The sequence below is a fragment of the Salvelinus namaycush genome, chromosome 6 (genome assembly GCF_016432855.1).
Source record: "Salvelinus namaycush isolate Seneca chromosome 6, SaNama_1.0, whole genome shotgun sequence".
Taxonomy (NCBI): Eukaryota; Metazoa; Chordata; class Actinopteri; order Salmoniformes; family Salmonidae; genus Salvelinus; species Salvelinus namaycush.
The window spans coordinates 20,994,249-21,008,380 of NC_052312.1; the positions used below are offsets into that span (position 1 = coordinate 20,994,249).

General features: G+C 42.6%; 1 protein-coding gene across 3 annotated transcripts; it reads right to left on the minus strand.

The window, feature by feature from the left end:
• Positions 1-3,253: 3,253 nt before the first annotated feature.
• LOC120049763 (leukotriene B4 receptor 1-like) lies at positions 3,254-13,817 on the minus strand. 3 transcript variants are annotated; one of them, XM_038996158.1, is made up of 5 exons: positions 13,579-13,817; positions 11,722-11,751; positions 5,393-5,958; positions 4,623-4,893; positions 3,254-4,475 (listed from the first exon to the last, which is right to left on the minus strand). In XM_038996158.1, exons 3-5 carry the CDS (start codon positions 5,896-5,898, stop codon positions 4,092-4,094), a joined length of 1,161 nt encoding a protein of 386 aa, XP_038852086.1. In that variant the 5' UTR covers positions 5,899-5,958; positions 11,722-11,751; positions 13,579-13,817; the 3' UTR covers positions 3,254-4,091. The 3 variants fall into 3 exon arrangements, with proteins under 3 accessions (XP_038852086.1, XP_038852085.1, XP_038852087.1); XM_038996157.1 differs by lacking the exon at positions 13,579-13,817 and adding an exon at positions 9,846-9,910 and having other exon boundaries at positions 11,722-11,755; XM_038996159.1 differs by lacking the exon at positions 13,579-13,817 and having other exon boundaries at positions 5,393-5,955; positions 11,722-11,748.
• Between the last annotated feature and the right edge of the window lie 315 nt (positions 13,818-14,132).

Sequence of the window (14,132 nt, forward strand, 5' to 3'; positions counted from 1 at the left end):
CGAGCAAGGAGACCTACAAACCTGACTCAGTTACACCAGCTCTGTCAGGAGGAATGGGACAAAATTCACCCAACTTATTGTGGGAAGCTTGTGGAAGGCTACCCGAAACGTTTGACCCAAGTTACACAATTTAAAGGCAATGCTACCAAATACTAATTGAGTGTATGTAAACTTCTGACCCACTGGGAATGTGATGAAAGAAATAAAAGCTGAAATAAATCATTCTGTCTACTATTATTCTGACGTTTCACATTCTTAAAATAAAGTGGTGATCCTAACTGACCTAAGACCTAAAACCGGGAAGTTTTACTAGGATTAAATGTCAGGAATTGTGAAAAACTGAGTTTAAATGTATTTGGCTAAGGTGTATGTAAACTTCCGACTTCAACTGTACATTTCTAAGTGAAAAATCTGAGTCTCAGCATTTCATGCAATGATGTTTCATCTTGCATGCGCACCATCTCGTGTCAGTTAGATTTTTGAATCGGAATTGACACCATAGACAGCGTGTATGGCATTGTGTGGGCGAGAGGTTTGCTCTTGTCAACATTGTGAACAGAGTGCCCCATGGTGGCGGTGCGGTGAAGTTGTGGTATGGGCAGGCATAAGCTACGGACAACAAACACAATTGCATTTTATCAAATGGCAATTTGAATGCACAGAGGTACCATGACGAGATCCTGAGGCCCACTGTCGTGCAATTCATCCGCCGCCATCACCTCATTTTTCATAATAATAATGCACGGCCCCATGACGCAAGGATCTGTACACAATTCCTGGAAGCTGAAAATATCTTAGTTCTTCCATCGCCAGTCTGTTGTCCCCATATGCTTCAAGATGGCTACCATTGTTCCTGTACCCAAGAAGGCAAAGATAACTGAACTAAATGACTACCGACCCGTAGCACCCACTTCTGTCATCATGAAGTGCTTTGAGAGGTTAGTCAGGGATCATATCACCGCCACCTTACCAGCCACCCAGACCCACTTCATTTTGCAAACCGCTCCAACAGGTCCACAGATGACGCAATCGCCATTGCACTGCACACTGCCCTATGCCATCTGTACAAAAATAATACCTATGTAAGAATGCTGTTCATTGACTACAGCTCAGCATTCAACACCATAGTACCCTCCAAGCTCATTATCAAGCTGGAGGCCCTGTGTCTCAACCCCTCCCTGTGCAACCTGGTTCTGGACTTTCTGACGGACCGCCCCCAGGTGGTGAAGGTAGGAAACAACATCTCCACTTCGCTGACCCTCAACACTGGGGCCCCACCGGGGTGTGTGCTCAGCCCTCTCCTGTACTCCCTGTTCACCCACGACTGCGTGGCCATACACGCCTCCAACTCAATCATCAAGTTTGCCGACGACACTACAGTAGTGGGCTTGATCACCAACAACGACGAGACAGCCTACAGGGAAGAGGTGAGGGCATTCAGAGTGTGGTGTCATGAAAACAACCTCTCACTCAACGTCAACAAAACAAAGGAGATGATCGTTGACTTCAGGAAACAGCAGAGGGAGCACCCCCCTATCCACATATTAGGGACAGCAGTGGAGAAGGGGGAACGTTTTAAGTTCCTGGGTGTACACATCACAGACAAGCTGAAATGGTCCACCCACACAGACAGTGTGGTGAAGAAGGCGCAACAGCGCCTCTTCAACCTCAGGAGGCTGAAGAAATTTGGCTTATCACCCAAAACCCTGACAAACTTTTACAGATGCACAATCAAGAGCATCGTGTCAGGCTGTATCACAGCCTGGTACGGCAACTGCACCGCCCTCAACAGCAAGGCTCTCCAGAGGGTGGTACACAACGCATCACCGGGGGCAAACTACCTGCCCTCCATGACACCTACAGCACCCAATATCACAGGAAGGCCAAAAAGATCATCAAGGACAACAACCACTCGAGCCACTGCCTGTTCACACAGCTATCATCCAGAAGGCGAGGTCAGTACAGGTGCATCAAAGCTGGGACCGAGAGATTGAGAAACAGCTTCTATCTCAAGGCCATCAGACTGCTAAACAGCAATCACTAACTCAGAGAGGCTGCTGCCTACATTGAGACCCAATCACTGGACACTTTAATAAATGGATCGCTAGTCACTTTAAACAATGCCACTCTAAATAATACCACTTTAATAATGTCTACATATCTTACATTACTCATATCACATGTATATACTGTTTTTTATACCACCTACTGCCCCTTGCCTATGCCGCTCGGCCATCGCTCATCTATATATTTATATGTAGATATTCTCATTCACCCCTTTAGATTTGTGTGTATTAGGTAGTTGTTGGGGAATTGTTAGATTACTTGTTAGATATTACTGCACTGTTGGAACTAGAAGCACAAGTATTTCGCTACACTCGCATTAACATCTGCTAACCATGTGTATGTGACCAATAAAATTGGATTTGCATACTTCTCTAAACTTTGACCTACCAGCACCATCACCCACTATCCCCAAGGCATCTCAACTTACCCTGTCCCAATGCTCAACTTACCCCGTACCCAGTGTAAGTTGTGCCAAGAGACAACCTTTTTTTTTTTGGAAAGGCTATGTTTTCAAAAATGTTATGTTTACATGAATTCTGATTATTTCCAAGGATACAAAACATCCTGAAATATATGTAGATATCTTTGTTAGGAATAATATAGTATTTCCCTTGATGTAGTGATGCTGAATGTAAAGACTTGCTCAACTTACCCCACTCTCCCTTACTATTGACACCTAAAGTACAAAGTTATCTAATGCATTCTGTTATTGCTTGTTACAGTATGCTATGTTTGTTGAAGTTAGTCACTGTATGTGATGTTTTAGAATCTGTGTGTTGAAAGCATTTGAATAATGGTGCATCAATAGCTGGCAACTGTTCCACACGGCTTCGCCTGCTCAGATATTTTGTAATAATTAACTATGATTATAATAATGAGATCATCGTGCAAATTCGAGTTTCCAAACACAGCTCAAGTCATTGGGATAAGTTGAGCCATTGTTTACATTCAGTTTCACCCCGTCAAGGTAAATATAGTATTCTTTCTAGCAAAGTTATCACTATATTCTTCAGGATGTTGTATATCCTTGGAAATAATCATAATCCATGTAAATATTACAGTTTTGGAAAACATAGCTTGTATAAAAAATTAAAAATAAACTGGGTATGTATGGTGTAAGTTGAGCCGCAGGAAAGTGGTAAGTAAAGCTGCCAAAAAAATTCTGTACTGAATAAAATATTACCACTACCTTTTTAAAACCAAGTCTATCTTTATTTCCCAAACACGTATCAACAGAATTACAATCACTTTTTTCTCTTTAAATAATTTAAGCATATTTTAACACAGGCTAAATGCCTAACAAACACTTCTGTACTTTTTTAAAACACGTTTAACATAGGCAAGGCCCTGTTGTTACCTCATATCCCAGTGATAATGCCTTGCATTACGCATGAGAAGAAAACACTTCAATTTGCTCAACTAGCCATTGGCTCAACTTACCCCAAAACAAACATTGACTATATTAGCCCACACAACTACAAGGATGCACTTTCATGCTAGGTTTAGGACCTCATGTTGAAGCTTATCGAGACCAAAACTGATGTATAGAACAATCTGAAAATGATCTACTTTGGTTTAGATACAAGCATCATATAAACTCTAACACGATAAATTCATTTGACTTGGTGAAAATCCATTTTTTGGACCTAACTTGCTTTTCCCATGTGGTTTCTTCCTTCACGTACACCATAAAATATTGGGTCAAATTATTAATTTTGTGTATGGTTTCCGAGAAACAAGGGTGGCTCAACTTACCCCTTTGGCTCAAATTACCACACTCTCCCCTCTACCTTGCGTGTAAGTGTCTCGAACAATTCCTTCCCTTCTTCCTTGAAGAAATCGCTATACTGACTCGATTTGTCAACAGGTTAAAACATTAAGTGTATTTTATAATATTTTTATCCAGAAATTGCATGGAGGCAACCACAAACGCGAGCTATAAAGCACAAATTGTATCAAAGATCTGTGAAATACATTAAATACGGTTAACCTATGACTAGTACAGTAGGCCACAAAAAGTAACACTACTCCAACGGATCATTGGATGTCAAAGTCTTGAGCTCCGGCTTGGACTTAACCTTGACCTCGACTTCCTGCAGCTCCGTCACACTATTCCCATCCCCCTCCTTCCCCTTCCCCGACCGCCCCAGCTTGAGTGGGGCTGAAGAACTACTCCGGCTGGACTTTGTGCTGCGGGTAAAGGAGGCAGAGGTCCCTCCCTCAATGTTGGTGCCCTCGAAGAGCTTGGCCATGAAGCTGAGACCGGCCTGGCGGATGTGGGAGCTGCCAGCGAATACGTACAGTACAGGGTTCACGCTGCTGCTCAGGAAAGCGAGTGCTGTGACGTTGGGACGGGCCACCGCGGCTGCTTTAAACAGAGTGTCGTTACCACCAAGTAGACCAATCACCTGAGAGGGAGAGAGAGAGAGAGAGAGAGAGGCAGATACAAGAGAGACAGATAGGGCTTATACCTGTTATTATACCTGTATGACACACAACAAATGAACTGCTTCATAATGTGCAGTAACTTGAAATACATTGGCAAACTCTCATACCTGTAAGATGTTGACCACGTGGTAGGGCAGCCAGAAGAGAGCGAAGGTGCCGATGATGAGGAGGATGAGACGGTTTCCCCGTCCCTTGTGCTGGAACATGGCCCTGCGTAGTCCACAGATGACAGAGGTGTAGCAGACGGTGATGAAAGTGAAGGGGAGGAAGAAGCCCAGGACGGTCTCAAACAGGTACTGGAACACCTGGTGACCCACACTTTTCCAGTGGTACGACATGCAGACGGTCACAGAACTGTTCAAGTGCAGCTTCAGGTTACTAGGTATAGATAGATAGAGAGAGCGAGAGAGAGGAGAGAGGAGAGAGGAGAGAGGAGAGAGGAGAGAGGAGAGAGGAGAGAGGAGAGAGAAGAGAGAGAGAGAGAGAGAGAGAGAGAGACATTTTATAACATGAAGGAGACATGATGGGTCTCATGGATGTTCCCCAGGACCACAGTGTGTGACTTGAGGAATGCATAAGGACAAAAGAGAGAGAGAGAGTTTGTTTGATTGAGACAATGGGAGTGTTCCAGGTTGTCTTTATTGCAGCCATACTTCGCAGGTTATTAGAGAAGTGTTTAAGAGCTCGGGAACTACAGAAATAAACAGCCTGTAATGCAAACAAAAATCTTCAGATCAGTATTGAAGAATGATAAGCCTTTTTGTTCGTGTAAGTGTATTTTAATATTTCCTCTCTCTCATGCCTCTCGCACACACACAACCCATACACACAACCCATACACACAACCCATACACACAACCCATACAAACAGCCCCACCTGCGATAGAAGGCCATGGGCAGTGCAAAGACGAAAGCCAGCACCCAGATCCCCAGTAGAACGGCCATCAGAGTTTTCTTTGTCCTCATCCTCTGGGCCAGGAAGGGCCTTGCGACGGCCAGCCAGCGATCCAAGCTCATCAGGCTGATCAGGTAGATGGACACGTTCATGTTGACACAGCACAGGTAGTGTACCAATTTACAGGCCACCGCCCCAAACTCCCAGCCTCGCCCGCCTGCCAGGAAGCGCAGGAAAAGCGGGGAGCTTAGCAACACCAACGCGTCGGCCACGGCGAGGTTTAAGACGAGCAGGCAGGTAACTGAACGATGCCTCACACGGCACAGCACCGACCACACAACAAACAGGTTACCGGGGAAACCGAAGACGAATGCTAGGACCAGGATGGAGATGCCGATCTGGTTTGATAGGTGAGAAAGGAGAGGAGGTGAGAGGAGAGGTGGAGGGGAGCTTGGGGGGCCAGCGGAGATGGAGAGGTCTGACGCCATTTTGGGAGGGAGTTGAAGAATCTGTGGTTTGTAGATCTTCGGGATTAGCAGTCCTCACTACTGTTGAATAGAATGACCAGAGAAATAAGAATTAGAACACATGGTATGAAATATAGATCTATGAATAGAAGAGAGAGAGACACAGAATGAGAGGACAACAATGGATATTACACAATTCCCAAAGAGAGTATCAATCAAATGTATCCATAAAACACTTTTTCATCAACATACAGTTGTCACAAAGTGCTTTATGGTTACCCAGCCTAGACCACAAAGAGCAAACAGAAGCTCTGCTTTTGTGTTCTGGCATAGATCAGTAAATGCATTTGCAGAAGTTGTACAAATGGGGAAAACATTTTGTAGCCTAGGGTTTGTGAAAAATGTGGCCTTTATAAACGCATTTCATGCAATTCTACATAATTTTAAATCAAAATGACAGGCTACTTTGACACTAACAAACTAAGAATCTGAGATCAATAAAAACAAACTTGTCTTCAATACATCAATAGCCTAGACCTAGGTGTGTGGAGACACATATTGTACAATACCAGGAGGAAATTACAGTCCTAAAAAAGCTTTCCAGTTTCACTCACTCACTGGCGATGTGCTCGTGGTAAAATGTATCTCTTGTTTTACTTGGTAAACAATGCTGTTTGCTCAATAGGTCTATTTGGAAGTTGAAAACTTGGTAGCCTACAGACAGAATAGTCTTCTCTTTTCAACAGAATCCATTTGCTTTCCAACCTGTATTTTTGCCGCGATTGTATCTGAAATATCAGTAAAGGCCTGTTTCGGCTGCATGACTGACAGATTTTCCGCGCATTCCCAACTGTAAACTGTTTTGGCTGCATGACTGACAGATTTGCCGTGCAATCCCGACTGTAGGCATGCCTGGTGATTGCCCAGCTAGCAATGAGGTATCGGCCCAATTGATTGTATCAGCCCAGGAATCAGGTGTCAGACTCTGCCCGGAATCAAAATTAATGACTGCCCAGAATCCAGATTCTGGTAAGATGACGGCAAAGTCGGCTGAATTCCGGTAGACGGAAACGGCCCGATGTACTTGGGCCGTTTCAGTCTACCGGAATTCAGCCGACTTTGCCGTCATCTTACCAGAATCCCCCCAGAAGCAGCCCGATGCAAATTTAAATAAATGTATACAAAATTACCCGATTTAGTCATTTTAAATATTACCATTATACATTTTCTACATACAAAACATCTTGTGTAGGAGGAAACACCATACACCTGGTGACCGTGTCAGCGTGCATGCGCCTGGCCCGCCATAGGAGTCGCTACAGCGCGATGGGACAAAGACATCCCGGCCGGCCGGCCAAACCCTCCCCTAACTCGGACGACGCTGGGCCAAATGTGTGTCGCCTCATGGGTCTCCCGGGCACGGCCGGCACGGGTCTCGACCCAGCATCTGTAATGCTTATCAATTGCCCTGCACAAAGTATCAAAATACTACACAGGACTCTTAAAGAATTTTATTTAAATGTTAATTCTATTTTTTTTCTCACAGAAACAATGACAAAATATAGAAAAATAAATTATGAAATGTTAATTATATAAAGCAGCCCGTGTAATCATCTGCCAGAGAGTAGCCCCAATCATCCCGAGCCCCAAGTAATACATTTGGGCCAGATAACTCACACGGGAATCGGGCCAAGCCCCAAGTAATACATTTGGGCCAGATACCTCACACCGGAATCGGCCCGAGCTCAATCCCCGCATCCTAGCCATAAGTAATACTGCCGAAGGCGGCCCAGACTCGGGCCACGTGACGTCGGCCAATTCTGACTCTCAGCAGAGTGCCCCAGCTCTCAGCCGGAAGGAGTCAACTTGAATTAGCCAAATTTTTACATTGCAAACAGTGGAAATCAGGGCTGCAACTTTTGTTTTATAAGTGGGGGGGACATAATAATGCAAAAAATATATATACCTTTTTTTAGGGGGAAGATCAGCTTTAATATTGCAGATAGATTGTGGCTTCCATCAATGTAATTGTCCGCATCATTTCCAATCCCCCATATATTTTTGGGGTAAATATATACAGTACCAGTAACTGTCCAAACTTTTATATATTTTCCTTTATTATTTTTCTCTAACTCTACCATCCCTCCCCTACCTGGAGTAAACTAATGGACAACAACACTTAGGCTTCTACTTCCAGCCTATACATACTATATACATTTTACGGACACAGTATATTTTTCGGTAGTTATCTTCTGTTTGTTTTTAGTCCCATCCTTCAGCTCCACTCAACCCTTCTCATCTATCTGTGAACACCATCCAGTTTTTCAATTTCTATTTGCCATATATTTTTTAAACTGTGCTGTGATGTTTTACAAAAGTTCTGAACCTTTCTATTCTCATAGACTCAACATATTGTAAATAAAATAAAACGTTTTTTGCTCAGAGTATTATTATATTATTGATCAATTGACTATGACTTTTTAAATCACCCAGCAGTGCTATTTTCAGAGGGGGACATAACTTGGCAGGAGTCTGGGGGCCCTCCCATTTTTGGGGGCATCTAAAGCACATTTCCTGCATTTCTACACAATCTATGGCCCTTCTAGCCATCTCTATGTAGAACAAAAAGTAAGCAAAAATTCCCACAGTCATCAAGCTAGGTAAGTGATTGACTGAACTAGATCCATGATAATTCAATAATCAGTATTGTGTTGCACCTTTAACCAATAGCCTAACAAATGAACAACTCTTACAAATAAAGTACAAAGACAACTTTTGATTGTCTTTAAGACATCCTCTATAACAAATTTCAGCCAGACCGCCCAGCCAACCCGAGCCGCTTACACGCACAACACCACCAGTCTAGTCAATAACTCAGTTCTCTCCCCAACACAACTTCCTTCTCATCTTTTTTTTTTATATCTCAAGGGAAAGGTTTGGAAAACAAAAGCAGAATGAAAACACACATACACCTACACATTAAGACACAGAAACAGTGTACCCTCCATATAATTCATATCATAGGCCTAATAGTACTGTAGAGCTCTTTTCACTTGTACACAATAGCTGGGTCACCCCATCCTGCCCCTAAGGGTCCACCACCCTGCAGCGCCCCAACCCAACACACCCCAATCAGCTTTAGGATCTTAGTGAAACATTCATTATTGTTTTCAGAGGTGTGTTAGGCCAAGGGCCGAGTGACAACAGTAGAGCAGACCCCCAAGGCCAGGACTGAGCAGCCCAGCAGCTAGGGATTGCCTAAATCTCCTCTGACGTGGACATGTTTTCAATAGGGACTCCTTTTGTCGTACAGTATTCCATATAAGGCATCCAAACCTTATGAAAGTTGCACAGTATACCCTTAATCTTAAAACAAATCTAGTGATACTGTACATAACTTGACATTTGTTCCATACATTGTGGAAGGATAACCAACCTTCCAATTAATGGCAATGCATTTATTAGCCGCTATAAATGCTTGGCTACACAGTATCTCCAGTATTAACATTTCCAAGCAAACAAAAACAGGGAGAATCTGTAGACTTGCTGAGATTAAAGAACATACTATTTGCCAGATTTCAGCCAGCCTTCACAAGACCATAACATATGCAAATATGTCTCCTTTTATGTTTTACACCTCCAGCAGAATAATACAATTTCTGAGTGCATGACAGTCAGTTTCACTGGCATATAGTACGTTCTATGGATGGTCTTAAACTGCAGTAATTTATGTGTGAGATTATATGAACATGACCGGGCATTCTAACAGATCTGTATTCTCTCATCATTACCAGAAGCGTCTCCCAGGTCTTCCTTGCATTTTTGTGTTGTGTCATCGGGAAAAGCCTCTATCAACCCTTGATACAGTTTGGAAATCAACTTTGGGTGTTTGTCAGACTGCCTTAAAATAGCATCTGGCTTGTCCAGTGTTTACTGGACAGAGAGAAGAAAGTGTTGTATCTCCTCACCTCTGTCACAGACTGGTCTCCCCTAGCTTCCTGGCTGCTGAGACCCCTGTCACCATCTGATCCTCCTAAAATGAGGCATGACAAAGAATTACCTTGGTGTACATTTATACATTATATTATCCCAAAATTTAATGAATGGTTCAATAATTGAAATGACCATTATTCCCAGATCCCAGACGGTAGCTTTAAACGTAATCTGCTGTCCTGTAGCTACTGTAGGTCTACCCATCAATTCAAGATGGAACTTTGCATCATTCACTGAATATACTGCAAAATTCCCTTGAGCTCCGTAGACTGGTCTTCCCTGGCTGTCTTACACTACTGGGACCCCTGTCACAATCTGATCCCTTTAAGACATGATGAGCATAGTGTTGTGTACTGACTACACTAGAGGGCTGCATTTCCGTGGCATGCCTGCAGGTCCCGATCTTTCATGCTGCAGGCGGGAGCGGGCGGTCAGACAACTACTTTGGTGATTAAAATATTTTTGTTGTCCCACAGATTATTTTGAAACGGTCCTCTTTCTGCTTTGTATACGTTAGCCTACCTACTGTACGAGTTAGCCTAAAAACACATTTTTTGCATTATTCATACATTCAGAATCCGGTGCTTCACCTTCAGTAGCCTACCTCTCCTAGTTGGGCATGAGAGTTCAAGTACGCCTAGTATGTGTAGTCTCGTTGAAATAGTAGGCTGCCTGCATGGGTGGAGAATCACGTGTCAGTTAACTTGAATATGAAATTAACTTAAATACGATGAGACTGTAGTTTACTACAGTGTCTGCAAATAAATATTGATAATGAAAAGAAGTGGAGGGCACTCAACCAACGTGAGTAGAAGTGCAATCAACAAATTTAATCATGATTGAAAAGGCACAACAGGCACATAGGTTAGTCTACTATGGTGAGCGAGCATTGTGCCTTTTCATTTTCAATAAGTATGGATCACCCATTAATTTGTCTCTGCCTGCAAATCGTCCTCCTAAAAAGGTAGGCATTAAACTATAGTACTATGCAAAACGTAGGAAGTGTAGCTTATTCATTCACCTCAGTCGAGAGGGGATGAAACATTAACTAACGTTAATTGTCAGTTACAATACTAGCTCAGCACTGCGAATAAACACTAGTTTAGTTTTTTCTGTTGAGTTAATAAGCAGTTACCTTGCCAGCGTAAGGCATATCAGTCAACTAAAGAGTAGCCAGTTTCTGTTCCTTTTACAACTCGGTGAAAGAGCGCAACGAGTACACTGAACTATACCCAACTCTCCTGTGCTGGTCCAGCCAGCCTTCCAGAAGCTTTGCCTTCACACAGCCTGGCAGCCCACTCTGTGGTGTCCACGTGGTTTTAAATCCAGTCGGATAAACACTCCAAACAGCCTACCCGGCCGCTCGGGGGCATCCGCATGGTCCTAAAGCACACCGTTGCCTTGTTTTATATCACATTCCAATGATAAAACTGTCACTTGTCCCCCATGAAAGTTGCACCCCTGGTGGAAATGATTTTTCATGCCATGAGAGTTAAGGATCCTGGCAAATAGGTTCCGGAATGAAACAGTCCCAAATTTAGAGGTTCCGGATCCTGTTCCGGCAAGATCTGGTTCCAAATAAGCACTGGACAAAGGCCAGAGGGACTTGTTTACAGCTAGGTCCCTGTGGCTGTATTTCCATTCAGCATTGATAGGCATGCAAAGATCATGTACTTATCTTCAACACATCATCACATACAGCCATACACGCACATGGACATAACATCGTCACAAACAAGGGAAAATAAAACACACCTCCCCTCCGAAACGTTTCATTCTGGACACTATACACAATGTTTGTATCAACAAATATAAAAAATGTATATTGGCTTTACACTTCACAACGCTGACCTTTATGAGCTGGTTCACTTGTGGAGTTATCTTCTTTGGGCTGCAGGGGCAGTATTGAGTAGCTCTGATTAAGGGTGCCCATTTCAAACGGCCTCGTACTCAATTCTTGCTCGTACAATATGCATATTATTGTTATTATTGGATAGAAAACACTCTCTAGTTTCTATAGCCGTTGGAATTTTGTCTCTGAGTGAAACACAGCTCCTTCTACAGCACTTTTCCTGACAGGGAGTCAGATTTCAGAAATCTTGGCCCCTGATCTGGGGTCGGTTTTAAGGTCCCTGTAAATGCTATGAGGATACAAACACTGCTTACGTCTTCCCCTGGATGTCAGTACGTGGTGACGCTTTGAATGGAGTCGATTGCGCAATCATGGCCTGTATAAAACAAGAAATACCGGAAGTACCGTTCTTTTCCTGCTGCGCCTGACGCACGATGTACTTTGGACCTGCTCTCTTTCCAAGCTTGGGTTTAGCCAGTAATATTTCGCCGGTCATGTTTTTACTCGTTAGAGGTGTTAAAAACATCATAAGGTAGTTAATTTAAACCGTTTTATAGCAATTTATATTCCGTTTAGTGCGATTTTGAGGCAGTTCTATGTGATGCTCTTTGAAGCTTTGGGCACGTTTCGGGGTCCCGGTCGAACGTTAGTGGGCATTTCGACGGACAGAGGACATCTTTCGACCAAAAGAAGATTAGACCCAAGAAAGGATACATTGCCCAAGATTCTGATGGAAGATCACCTCACAGTAAGAAATATTTAATATGATAAATCGTTGTTCTGTCGAAAAATTTTAAACGCATATTCCGCCATTTTGTTTGGTATAGCTTCGCTTGGCGAACCCTGTATTGCACAGTAAGGATAATTTTAGAAATGTAATTCAGCGATTGCATTAAGAACTAATTTGTCTTTCGATTCCTGTCAACCCTGTATTTTTTAGTCAAGTATATGATTAGCTATTGATTAAACTAGATCACTCTGAAAGATGGCGACCGACATTTTCAGGCTTGGTTTGCTACTATTTTCATTGTATAACCACGTTTTTTTATGGCTAAATATGCACATTTTCGAACAAACTCTATATGTATGTTGTAATATGATGTTACAGGAGTGTCATCGGAAGAATTCTGAGAAGGTTAGTGAAAAAATTAATATATTTTGGCGATGATAACGCTCTCTTTGGCTTGAATTCATGCTGGGGTAACGTTTGCATATGTGGTATGCTAATATAACGATTTATTGTGTTTTCGCTGTAAAACACTTAGAACATCTGAAATAGTGTCTGAATTCACAAGATCTGTGTCTTTCCATTGCTGTGAGCTGTATATTTTTATGAAATGTTTTATGATGAGTAAATTGGTAAAACACGTTGCTCTCTGTAGTAATTCTAGTCGAGTTGTGATGGTGGGTGCAATTGTAAACTATGATTTCTACCTGAAATATGCACATTTTTCGAACAAAACCTATCCTATACAATAAATATGTTATCAGACTGTCATCTGATGAGGTTTTTTCTTGGTTAGTGGCTATCAATATCTTTATTTGGCCGAATTGGTGATAGCTAGTGGTGGAGAGAAAAAATGGTGGACAAAGAAAAATGGTGTATTTTGCTAACGTGGTTAGCTAATAGATTTACATATTGTGTCTTCCCTGTAAAACATTTTAAAAAACAGAAATGATGGGTTTATTCACAAGATCTGTATCTTTCATCTGGTGTCTTGGACTTGTGATTTAATGATATTTAGATGCTACTATTTAATTGTGACGCTATGCTAGCGATGCTAATCAGTGTGGGGGGGGTGGGGGGATGTTGTCATAGGTGTACCGATATCGGGCTTGCAGCCATAACAGGTTATCTTCGTTTTACCATTGATCTTCTCAGAGCAAATCCACAGGAAGTGCATTTGTTGGCTATTTTGTAAATGTTTTATCTGTCCGTCTATCTGACTGCCCGTCCGTCCATTTGCCTCCACGTCTCAGTCTTCCTTCTCTCCTCACTCTTGTACTCCTTCTGCCATTATTGCATCATGTTCTTGCACGCAAGAGAGGGGAAGCACTGGGGATATGATATCGCCACAAATAAGGAAGGAAGTCTGCGCTCACCCCATTTGAGCATGTTCAAATGCGATGATATCCTTCTGTTCCAACCTGGTCATTTATGTTGACACATCCTATTGCATTAAGCATATGCAATAACGTAACGTGTCATATATACGTCATACTGTTAAATATCCATCCGTCATTGTAGTCTGTTGTCTGCCTTACTGACCTGCTTGCTCTCTTCATTTCCCTGTCACCATCCCACCGGGCACACAATGGGTGAATCAACATTTGTTCCATGTGATTTCAATTAAATTACATTGAACCAACATGAAATAGACGTTGAATTGATGTCTGTGGGATATTTCAA

Coding starts and splice junctions, on each gene's coding strand:
- LOC120049763 (XM_038996158.1), bottom strand. CDS start 5,898: ATGGCGTCAGACCTCTCCATCTCCGCTGGCCCCCCAAGCTCCCCTCCA. Junction 4,894..5,392: donor CCCATGGCCTTCTATCGCAG/GTGGGGCTGTTT, acceptor ATCTATACCTAG/TAACCTGAAGCTGCACTTGA. Junction 4,476..4,622: donor ACGTGGTCAACATCTTACAG/GTATGAGAGTTT, acceptor TCTCCCTCTCAG/GTGATTGGTCTACTTGGTGG.